This window comes from Jaculus jaculus, chromosome 5 (genome assembly GCF_020740685.1).
Source record: "Jaculus jaculus isolate mJacJac1 chromosome 5, mJacJac1.mat.Y.cur, whole genome shotgun sequence".
In the NCBI taxonomy this organism is placed as follows: domain Eukaryota; kingdom Metazoa; phylum Chordata; class Mammalia; order Rodentia; family Dipodidae; genus Jaculus; species Jaculus jaculus.
Genome location: NC_059106.1, coordinates 53,792,541 through 53,804,606, shown reverse-complemented (window position 1 = coordinate 53,804,606; position 12,066 = coordinate 53,792,541). Strand labels below are relative to the sequence as shown.

Here is a 12,066-nt window from a genome sequence, read left to right as displayed (position 1 = left end):
TATTTATTTGAGAGCGACAGACACAGAGAGAAAGACAGATAGAGGAAGAGAGAGAATGGGCGCGCCAGGGCTTCCAGCCTCTGCAAACGAACTCCAGACATGTGCGCCCCCTTGTGCATCTTGCTAACGTGGGACCTGGGGAACCGAGCCTTGAACCGGGGTCCTTAGGCTTCACAGGCAAGCGCTTAACCGCTAAGCCATCTCTCCAGCCCTGTTTTTTGTTTTTTCAAGGTAGGGTCTTGCTGTAGCCCATGCTGACCTGGAATTCACTATGTAGTCGTTGGCTGGCCTCAAACTCACACCAATCCTCCTACCTTTGCTTCCCAAACGCTGGGATTAAAGATGTGCACCACTCTGAATGCATTTTTTGTCAAGTTCATGAACCTTGTTAATAACTTCAGATGAAGCAACAAATTACATTTTTAATTCCTTATTGTTTCATCATAATTACTTTAATGCCTTTTTTTTCTTTTTCTTTTGGCTCCTGCTAGGAACTTTTCCGAAAAGTTCGAAGTATCTTAAATAAACTGACACCACAGATGTTCAACCAGCTGATGAAGCAAGTGTCAGGATTGACTGTTGATACAGAAGAGCGGCTGAAGGGAGTCATTGACCTGGTCTTTGAGAAAGCTATTGATGAACCCAGTTTCTCTGTGGCTTACGCAAACATGTGTCGATGTCTAGTAACGGTAAGAAGAAAGGAAGGAGTAAAACCAGAATCTCCAAGAGGTATATTCTCCCCTCACTGCACATTCTTCCCAGAAGTGTTATTGGGGCAATGTAAAGGGGAGAATATATTGGTAGAACTTCCTAATATAATGTCCTCATTGAATAAGAAGAATTTTGCTTTATTAACAATGTATGCTCACCTCTGTTGGCCATATGGAGACTTTACTGAAATGGGCGTGAGATTGTTCCATTGAAACTGAGGAAGCTTGCTAGTCCTGGTGGCACACACCATTAATCCCATCACTTAGGCATAGGTATGGGGATTGCCATGAGTTCAAGGCCACTCTGAGACTACATAGCGAATTCCATGTAAGCCTAGGCTACAGTGAAACTGTACCTCAAAAAACAAAAACAGAAACTCACACACACAAAGAAAACAAAAAACTGAGGAAAACTGAATAAAGTTTGGGTTAATGTGAAATTAGGTAATAGGCAAAAATAAATTTTCTAGGATATCATCTTATACAAAGAGAGCAATTGCTTTTACATCTAGATAAATTTAAAATTAACTGTTCATTCAGATTCTAATTTAGCCTCTAAAAATACAAAGACAGTTGTTTTTTGGTCAAAACAGTTCTTGACTGACAGTTTCCCCTCTTGCTGGGTTTGGTAGCACTCAGGTGGCTGAGGTAGGCGGCTTGCTGAGAGTTCAGAACCATCATGGGCTACATAATGAGTTCTAGACTACAGAGTATGACTTTGTCTCAAAAATTCAGTTACTAGCAGGTAACTTATTTATTTTCTAATGATCTGTTAGATTTCTTTCACATTACATTGTTCATGTCCACATCCTGTCAAAATGTGGGCAAAGCCGAATGAGCTGCTGCCTGCTTCCGATTAGTGCTCTCTGCCCTCTTTTTTCCTGTAGCTATAAATCACTATGTACCACCTGTGTTCTCCTCCTGTTTGTTTACCCACCTGCTTTAGTTGGAAATTCATGTGCTTTAATACTTGGTAGTTTTATTTATTTTTGTACCTTCCTGTCCTTTTTTAAAATTTTTATATATTTTTTAATTAATTGATTGATTTTTATTATTAACAACGTCCATGATTATAAAAAAAAAAATCTCATGGTAATACCCTCCCACACTTTCCCCTTTGAAACTCCATTCTCCATCATATCTCTTCCCTCTCTCAATCAGTCTCTCTTATTTTGATGTCACGATCTTTTCTTCGTATTATAATGGTCTTGTGTAGATAGTGTCAGGCACTGTGAGGTCATGGATATGCAGGCCATTTTGTGTCTGGGGGGAACACATTGTAAGGAGTCCTACCCTTCCTTTGGCTCTTACATTCTTTCCGCCACCTCTTCCGCAATAGACCCTGAGCCTTGGAAGGTGTGATAGAGATATTGCAGTACTGAGCACTCCGGTCACTTCCTCCCAGCACCATGATGCCTTCTGAGTCATCCCAAGGTCATTGCCATCTGAAAAGAGAAGATTCTCTACCAAAAGTGAGAGTAGCATTAATATAAGGTTATGAATATTAAGAGAAGTGCTTACTGGGCAGTTTGATAAGCATAGTATATACATTTAGCCAGACAGCAGCAGACATTACATCCCTAGGGCTCATGACTACCCCTGTTTTAAGTTTTCAGTATCGGGGATATATACCCTCCCATGGAGTAGGCCTCCAGTCCAATTAGAAGGCAGTTGGTTAATACCATGCCAGACGTGCCACTATTGTACCCATTGGCTCATTTGGCCTGGCTTGTCCTGCCTTTTGTTGTGTCTCTTTGAGCCAAAGTTTCCTCCTGTTTCAGGCTGGTCTGGAACTACTGTTGTAGTTCACTATGTAGCTGTAACTCACTGTATAACTGACTGTGTAGATCATTTAGATCTTTCTGCCCCTTTCTCCATGTGCTGAAATTGAAGGCATGAACCACTGCTCTTGGCTCATCACCATGTCTCAGCTCTTAGAAATAAGCTATGAAAACATCAAATTCTCCTAGCATGGTGTTGTACAACCTGTGGCCCCAGCACTTACATGGAGACAGGAGATCACTGAGGTTTTAGCCTTGTTTCCATACTTTGTTCCGAGACAACCAGCATTCCATTGAGTTACTCTGTTTCAAAATTTCAAAAGATTACATTAATTCAAATTCTGTTTATTCTGCCAACATTTGGAGTGCTTATGTCAAAGATAGGTAAGTCTATCAAAACATGAACAGGTTACATTTTCTGTCTGTAAGGAATCCAAAATCCATTTTGCAAAAAATTAAGGCAAAATATTTAGGAGATATTTTGCAATATATCAGTGTGCTGATAATGACTACGGTTTACAATAAAAACTAAACCAGGTGTGGTGATGTACTCCTTTAATCACAGCACTCAAGAGGCAGAGGTAGGAGGATCACTGTGAGTTGGAAGCCAGCTTGGGATGACAGATTGAGTTCTAGGTCAGCCTGGACTAGAATGAGACCCTACCTCAAAAAAACTACAAATGGGCCGGGCGTGGTGGCTCACGCCTTTAATCCCAGCACTGGGAGGCAGAGGTAGGAGGATTGCTGAGAGTTCGAGGCCACCTTGAGACTACATAGTGAATTCCAGGTCAGCCTGAGCCAGAGTGAGACCCTACCTCAAAAAAAAAACAAAAAATAACTACAAATGGGGTTAGAGAGATGGCTTAGCAGGTAGGCGCTTACCTGTGAATGAAGCCTAACGACCCTGGTTTAAGGCTCCATTCCCCAGGACCCACATAAGCCAGATGTACAAGGTGGCACATACATCTGGAGTTCATTTGCAGAGGCTGGAGGCCCTGGTGTGCCCATTCTCTCTCTCTTTCTCTCTCTCTCTTTCTGTCTCTCTCAAATAAATAAATAAACAACAACAAAAAGCTCTTTAAAAAAAACTACAAATAAATAAATGATCAACTTGAGGAGGGTTGGTTGCAAACACTTGTAATCCTAGCACCTCAGAGGTAGAGACTGAAAGATTAGAAGTTTAATCACCTTTAGCAGCATGGCTACATTCAAGGTTAACCTGGGTTACATGAGTCCTATTTCACAAAAATCAGGAAAGCGGGGAACATGAGTCAGGGTGAAGAGAATATCCAAGTAGAGTTTCTTTCATGCCCTGTGATGAGATCTGCTGTTTTATTTTAACTCTGCTATAGCAGGTATGTATACCTCCAGTTAGTTTGTCTGTGTACAAACATATGTGTGTGCATGTATATATGAGTTCAAGTTTAGTCCTAGCTACATAGCAAGACCCTGTATCACACTCATGCTCAAACACATGAGAGCCTGTAATTACAGACAAGGCAGATTTAGGCAACAGGATGTGGCTGGAGTCAGCTAGAGTAGGAGTAGAGTCCAGTTTGCTTAGTGCATTGAACAAATATCTTTGGCTTTCGTAACTGAGCATCCTTTATGAATCTTGTGGGAATCCCTTGCCAGTGCATAACTGAGTATATTTGATAGAGGTACATTTCCTTGCTAGTGTTTATATATATTGTTGTTTTTTTTTAAATATTTTTTGTTCATTTTTTATTTATTTATTTGAGAGTGACAGACACAGAGAGAAAGACAGGCAGAGGGAGAGAGAGAGAATGGGCACGCTAGGGCTTCCAGCCACTGTAAACGAACTCCAGACACATGCGCCCCCTTGTGCATCTGGCTAATGTGGGACCTGGGAACCAAGCCTCGAACCGGGGTCCTTAGGCTTCACAGGCAAGAGCTTAACCACTAAGCCATCTCTCCAGCCCTATATATTGTTTTATATATAATGTGTGTGCGTGCATGTGTGTGTGTGTGTGTGTGTATTATTTATATATATGGGGGGGGAGTGTTTTAGCAAGTTTTTTTTTTTTTAACTAAGGTCAGGACACTGACCAGTGAGATGATAGGAGATCACCATGGGCTCTAGAGTTAAATAGGAACACTTGCTTCATTATTGAGTAAAGTATAAGAGTAAAATATGCTGCAGAGACTGGTTTTAGAGTTAGCACAGACATGCAGTTTCTTCCATTAGCTTACTTGTTCTACTTCAGACTACCAAATGTGAAGTGAGTGCTGAGCCCTGGATGACTGCTGGTGTCTGTGTGTCCTAAGACAGTACAACAGAAAGTAACAGACAAGGTTCTCATTCAAAAGCCATTTTGTCATGTTACATGATAAATCAGGGGAATTTCATCTGCATAGTACATTAGTTTAGTTAGAATCAGTGCTGAAGTCTAAATGTGTTCATAAGACCATTTCTGTGTCTGGATGAGCTATTGCATTTAGGAGAGAACACTCAGTACTGGCTGTAGAGCATACCCTTGTAAGCACTTGCCTTCACATGGACCCTCCCCATCCACTCCAGCTCTTTCTGTACAGCAGAAAATATCTCTCACTGGACGTGGTGGTACACATCTTTAATCCCAGCCCTCAGGAGGCAGAGGTAAGAGGATCACCATGAGTTTGAAGTCAGCCTGGGCTACGGCAAAACCCTACCTCAGAAAGCTAAAAAACTAAAAATAAAATTCTCAAGTGGCCAATGGTTAGACCAAACTTTTGGTTTTTCAAGGTAGGGCCTCACTCTAGCCCAGGCTGACTTGGAATTCACAATGTAGTCTCAGGTGGCCTCAAACTCACGGTGATCCTCCTACCTCTGCCTCCCGAGTGCTGGGATTAAAGGTGTGTACCACCAAGCCTGGCTTTTAAAAATATTTTTAAAATTTATTTATTTTAGTGAGGGTGGGGAGAGAGAGTGAAAGAGAATAGGTGTGTCAAGACACTTGAAACAAACTTCAGCATGCACTACGTTGTGTATCTGGCATACATAGGTATTGAAGAAGTGAACCTGTTTCCTTAGGCAGGCAAGCACTTTAACTGCTAAGCCATTTGTCCAGCCCCAGGAGTTGTACATTCTTTTGTCACATAAGACAGCATTGTGTGCAGCCATATACTTGTAATCCCCAGCTGAGTCAACAGGATGACAAATTCAAGACTAGCCTGGCTGAGCCTGGTGGCCCATGTCTTTCATCCAGCATACAGAAGGCTGAGGTAGGAGGGTCACTGTGCATGTGAAGGCAACCTAGGACTGCAGAGTGAGTTCTAGCTCAGCCTGGGCTGGAGGGAGACTCTGCCTCAAAAAACTGTTAAAAAAAAAAAAATTGGACTGGAGAGGTGGCTTAGCAGTTAAGGTATTTATTTGCCTGTGAAGCCAAAGGGCCTAGGTTCTATTCCCCAGGACCCACATAAGTTAGATGCACAAGGGGCACATGCATCTGGAGTTTGTTTGCATTGGCTAGAGTAGTAGCCACTGGTCTTCTCTTCTGGCTGTTGTGTGAAAGGGAAGGGGAGCATTTGACACTCCTTCTCACAGCCATTCTCTTTCTGGGGCTCAGATGCCCTGTGAAAATCTGATACAGCAACTATGGGCCTGACTCCTCAGAGATAGAGCATCCATTCTTTCTCACTCAATCTCTCTCTGTTTGCAAATAAATGAAATAAAACTTAAAAAAAAAAAAAGAATAGTCTAGTCTAGATAGCAAGTTCAGAGTCAGTTGGGGCTACATAGTGTGACCCTGTCTCAAGAAGAGAAAGAAAAAAAAGACAAGAGCCAATCAGCATCTATTGTATATTGGTAAACATGGTAAGTAATAGCATTACAACCATGTCACAGTCTGCAGAGAAAAGTTATTTCACAAATCCTCAGATGTCCTTTCTTCAACTCTCTTTTCTACCTCAGAGATCTCACCTTCCACCAAAGTTCCCCTGTCAGTGACTTTCTTCCTTGTGCTCTACTGTTTGTTCCTTTAAACCAAAATACCTAAATTGGTGGTTTAAAAAGAAAAAACAAAAAGTAGGAACGAAGAGTTTAGCTTAGTTGGTAGAGGGCTTGCCTAGCATACACATAGCCCATTGACCACCAGCATTGCATGAAACCCTCTGTATTGGTATAAGACTACAATCCAAGGTGGAGGCGAGAGGGTAAAAATTTCAGGATCATAGTTACATAGCAAGTTTGTGGCCAGTCCTGGGATATATATGACCCTGTGTCTAATTTTTTTGAAATTTAAAAGGTCATAATCCTGTAGAGTTTAGGGGGGAAAAGTCTAGATAAAGACAGGGTCATGTGTGTCTTTTTACATATGACGTAAGACATCTTTCCATTGAATCATAAGTTGCTTAAAGCTAATTGTACACCTTTTGAACAGTGCTTGTCTGTGGTTCAATTGCCCGATTTTGCACAATTAATGAAATAGTTTTGAATGTCTTTGAAGTAATCTTGCTGCTTTTTCATTTTCTTACCTGGATACAGCTGAAAGTACCCATGGCAGACAAGCCGGGCAACACGGTAAATTTCCGGAAGCTGCTGTTAAACCGCTGCCAGAAGGAGTTTGAAAAGGATAAGGCAGATGATGATGTCTTTGAGAAGAAGCAGAAAGAATTGGAGGCTGCCAGTGCAGTGAGTACCTCCCCAGGAAGACGGCATTTGTGCACAGCAGATATTGTCAAGTGGGGTGGTATATCATATTATGACCAAGGAGAATGCTGTATCCTACTATTGCTATTTGGACAGCTCAGTCCTTCCCAGCAGGTATTCAGCATAATCCTGGGCTTGAGAGAGGATGCTTGTCCAGAAGCCTGAAAGGGAGGCCTGCTTTTGGATCTCTGAGGATGCAGGACCATAGTTGCTGCATAAGATTTTCACAGGGCATCTGAGCCCCAGAAAGAGAATGGCTGTGAATATGAGTGTGAGATGTTCCCCTTCCCTTTCACACAACAGCCAGAAGAGAAGACCAGGCTTCATGATGAGCTGGAAGAAGCTAAGGACAAAGCCCGGCGCAGATCCATTGGTAACATCAAGTTTATTGGAGAACTCTTTAAGCTGAAAATGCTGACGGAAGCCATCATGCATGACTGTGTGGTAAAGCTGCTGAAGAACCATGACGAGGAATCACTGGAGTGCCTGTGCCGCCTGCTCACCACCATTGGCAAAGACTTGGACTTTGAGAAGGCCAAGGTAAGCTGCGGACACTCATCAGCCTTGAGCAGGGCTGCCTGCCCACCTACACAGCAGCTGTGCAGAGAAGTGCCCACACATGAGGAAAGAAAGCCTCCATGGGATAGGCCCAAGAACGAGATAGAAGTAAAGTAGCCCTAGGAGTTTTTGTTTGTTTCTTTTGATATGGGGTCTCACTAGATAGCCCAGTCTGTCCTCAAACTCAAGATTCTCCTGCCTTAACTTCTAAGTGCTGAGACAGCAGCAGTGTTCCACCACACAGGGCCCTGAGGATCTTTCTTAAGGTTATGAACTAATTAATGACATAGCTCTCTCAGTATTATATAAGCAATAGTTAAAAGTACTTTAACTCAGACACAAAGGGGTGCTATCTAGATTAGGGACATAGAAATTAGAAACACATGGCCGGACGTGGTGGCACACGCCTTTAATCCCAGCACTCAGGAGGCAGAGGTAGGAGGATTTCAGTGAGTTCAAGGCCACCCTGAGACTACATAGTGAATTCAAGGTCAGCCTGAGCTAGAGTCAGACCTTACCTCAAAAAAAATAAATGAATAAATAAAATAGACACACTTCAAAGAAATAATGTCAGAAGTGTTTCATAACATCTTAGGAAGGATTATGTTTGAGTGAGATAGAAAACCCCAAATATTAGTGGATATACATGATGTGGGTTTAGTTCTCCCTATGTAAACAAAGTGTAGAGGTAAGTTTCTCCAGCTGAATCTTTCAGCATTCCTCAGTTAAAACTTACTTTGTTCTCATTACTGTCAGCAGGGAGGGTAGGAAAAGGTCTTAAAGAAGTTTCCAGAGCTACAGTATAATATTCCCACAAAAGCTGGCAAATGTAGCTTTTACACTTGGTCTACTAGTCCCTCCATTACTTTTGACTAGAAATCGTCCCTGCTAGGTCAAATTACAGTCTATGTGGTCATTGTGTATGGTGTCATACACCTTTAATCTCAGCATCCAGGTAACTGAGGCAGAAAGATCTCAAGTTGTAGGCCAGCCTGCGCTGCCTATCAAGATCCTGTCTCAGCTGGGTGTGGTGGCACACACCTTTAATCCCAACACTCAGGAGGCAGAGGTAGGAGGATCGCCATGAGTTCAAGGCCACCCTGAGACTACATATTGGAATTCCAGGTTAGCCTGGTCTAGAGTGAAACCCTACCTTGAAAAAGCAAAACAACAACAAAATCCTGTCTCACACACATGAAAAAGGTCACATGGGCAAACCACAATTGAATTTCTCAGCCAGGAATACTAGTGATTATATATTTATATTATATATGTTGCAGCCACGCATGGACCAGTACTTTAACCAGATGGAGAAAATTGTAAAAGAAAGAAAAACTTCATCAAGGATCCGATTCATGCTTCAAGACGTGATAGACCTGAGGCTGGTAAGTAGAGACAAATTTTTTTGTTTTTAATTTTTAAATTTTTATTAACATTTTCCATGATTATAAAAAAAAAATCCCATGGTAATTCCCTCCCTCCCCCCTGACACTTTCCCCTTTGAAATTCCATTCTTCAAGAAATTTTTTTGATAAGAAAAGCTTCCCAGTCTGGTCTCTTTCAAGGAATTTTGTTGAGTAAGGATGTGCTTATATTTACACATGTAAACAATTAGATGTTTTTGCTTCAAGGCTCAGAACTTGAATTGGCAAAATTTCATGAAAAACATTTTTGAAAGCCGGGCATGGTATCACAAGACTTTTAATCCCAGCACTGGGGAAGCAGAATCACTATGAGTGTGAGGTTAACCTGGAACTACAGAGTGAGTGCGATGTTAGCCTGGGCTAAGGTGAGATGCTACCTCAAAAAATCATGAAAAAACAGGAAGGCTATTTTGTGTTTTTCCTTACTTAAATTATGAAACCATATTGCAGGTTGGGAAATGACCATTACCATTCTATATTCAAATTGTGGTCAATGGAATTTCTTTGCAAGCTGAATAATCAGGAAGTTGCATCTTCACAGTGTCTGTATTTAACGTCCCCAAGTCTTAACTTACCTCCTTTTTATGTTTGGGATGGGGATGTCATCTACTTTGCAGGTGTGTCAGTAATGACTGTTCAGTTTGGTTGTTTTCCTCTCTACTCTTCTTTTTCTTTTCTCATATGAGGTACATTTTCTTTAAAATTACTGCCTCCTCTTCTTTTTCTTGCTTCAAGACAGGTTCTCACTCCAGCTCATGCTGACCTGGAACCCACTCTGTAGCTCTGGGCTTGCCTTGAACAAACTCATGGTGATCCTTCTTCCTTAGGTTCTCTTAGCCTTAGTGCTGGGATCATAGATATACTCCACCAAGTCCAGCCACTACTTATTTCCTCTTGATTTAACTGTCACAGGGATTGCCCTGCATATGAAAGTGAGCATGAACCCTGCTTCTTCCCTGTTTTCACTCAGATCAGAATGATGGCTCTTTTTCTTGCTAAGCCCAAGTGTGACTTTGAAACCTTGTTATTGCTAGTGCCTGGCCTGTTGATGTGAATTCACACTCCTTAAGTCAGTCCTCTATGACCTCAGCTACATGTGCTCATTGTAGATGTGGGGACAGTAGTAGGAAGTGGGAGAAAGAAACGATTACAAAAGAAAGAGAGAGAGGGAGAGGAGGAAAGGGAAGGGGAGGGGAGAGGAGAGGACAGGGGAGGGGAGGGGAGGGGAGGGGAGATTACATACAAAGTGACAAGCATTGTCCTCATTAGAGGGTATGAGCAGCATTGTGTGCCAAGATCACAGTAGTGGAGGAGAAGAAAGCATGCTCGCCATCTTCATTTAGAATCACTGGAAAGGGCTAGAGAGATGGCGTAGTGCTTAAGCATTTGCCTGTGAAGCCTAAGGACCCTGGTTCGAGGCTCAATTCCCCAGGACCCACATTAGCCAGATGCACAAGGGGGTGTATGCATCTGGAGTTTGTTTGCAGTGGCTGGAGACCCTGGCGTGCCCATTCTCTGTCTCTCTCTTTCTCTGTCTCTTTCTCTCTGTGTGTGTCACTCTCAAATAAATAAATAAAAATGATTAAAATTAAAAAAAAAAAAAGAATCACTGGAAAAGGCTTAGTGAACCGAGGAGCATCTATGTCATGTACTCATCCTTCCTGGTTCTACTGTTCTCTCTTCTTCAAATGTAGACAATAATGACACATACATTTGGGCCAGTTTTTCCCTCTGTCCTTTTATCCATTGGTTATTGTATACATCTAGCCAAGATTGATTCAAGATTTAGGGTCTTGGGCTGGAGAGGTTAAGTGGTTAAGGCACATGCCTGCAAAGCCTAAGGACCCAGGTTCAACTCTCCAAGTCCTATGTCAGACGCACATGGTGGCACATGCATCTGGAGTTCATTTGCAGCGGCTAGAGGCCCTGGTTTACCCATTCCCAGTCTCTCTTTTTCTCCCTCTCTGTGTCTCAAGTTAAAAAAATCTTAAAAATATAATAATTTGGGGACTTATTTCTTTAGTTCAAATGCCCAGACTACACAATAATGTCATCTATGAGAAAGATGAGAAACTGACATTATTCCATATTTTTTAGGTATTTTATTTGCTTCCAGCATTGAAAAACAGGCTTATGTGTACATATATGTAATATATGTATATATTCATTTATTAGTTTTTTCAGTGCTGGAGATCCAACCCAGAGTTGGGGGTTTTCTTGGGGGGGGTGTTAAAATAGAGTTTTTAGCCCAAACTGACCTGGAATTAACTACATAGGCTTAGGGTGGCCTCCAACTCATGGCACTTCTCCTACCTCTGCCTCCCTAGTGCTGGGACTAAAGGTGTGCACCACCATATCCTGACAATCCAGAGTTGTTATTATTCTTTTTTAAAATATTTATTTATTTGAGAGAGGGAGGGAGGGAGAAAATGGGTACACCAGGACCTCCAGACACTACAGACGAACTCCACATGTATGCGCCACCTTGTGTATATGGCTAATATGGGTACCAGGGAATCAAACCTGGGTCCTTAGGCTTTACAGACAAGTGCCTTAACCACTGAACTGTCTGTTCAGCCCAAACCCAGACTTTTGAACATGCTAGGCAAGCATTTTACCACAAAATTACATTTCTTGCCACCCCAACATTTTTTTAGAGGAGGGATAAAATGTCAACTAAAGTAGGGTATGGTGTTGCACACCTTTAATCCTAGGACTGGGGAGGCAGAGTAGGAGGATATCTGTGAGTTCAAGACCAGCCTTTGATTACAGAGTGATCTCCAGGTCATCTTGAGCAAGAATGAGAGATCCTACATTGAAAAAGTAAAAAGGGGGGTAGAAAATGGCTTAGAGGTTAAGGCGCTTGCCTATAAAGCCAAAGGACTCAGTTTTGATTCCCTAGGACCCACGTAAAACAGATACACAAGGTGGTACATGCATCT

At 42.0% G+C, this 12,066-nt stretch overlaps 1 protein-coding gene across 29 annotated transcripts in view; it reads left to right on the top strand.

Annotated features, from left to right (window-relative positions):
* Window positions 1-12,066, top strand: part of Eif4g3 (eukaryotic translation initiation factor 4 gamma 3) — a 312,912-nt gene that overhangs the window by 237,861 nt on the left and 62,985 nt on the right. For all 29 annotated transcript variants that reach the window (XM_045149125.1, XM_012948573.2, XM_045149124.1 and 26 more), the window contains 4 exons: window positions 492-689; window positions 6,978-7,124; window positions 7,446-7,682; window positions 8,981-9,085. In XM_045149125.1, coding sequence (XP_045005060.1) covers window positions 492-689; window positions 6,978-7,124; window positions 7,446-7,682; window positions 8,981-9,085 — 687 coding nt within the window. The remainder of the gene's footprint in view (window positions 1-491; window positions 690-6,977; window positions 7,125-7,445; window positions 7,683-8,980; window positions 9,086-12,066) is intronic.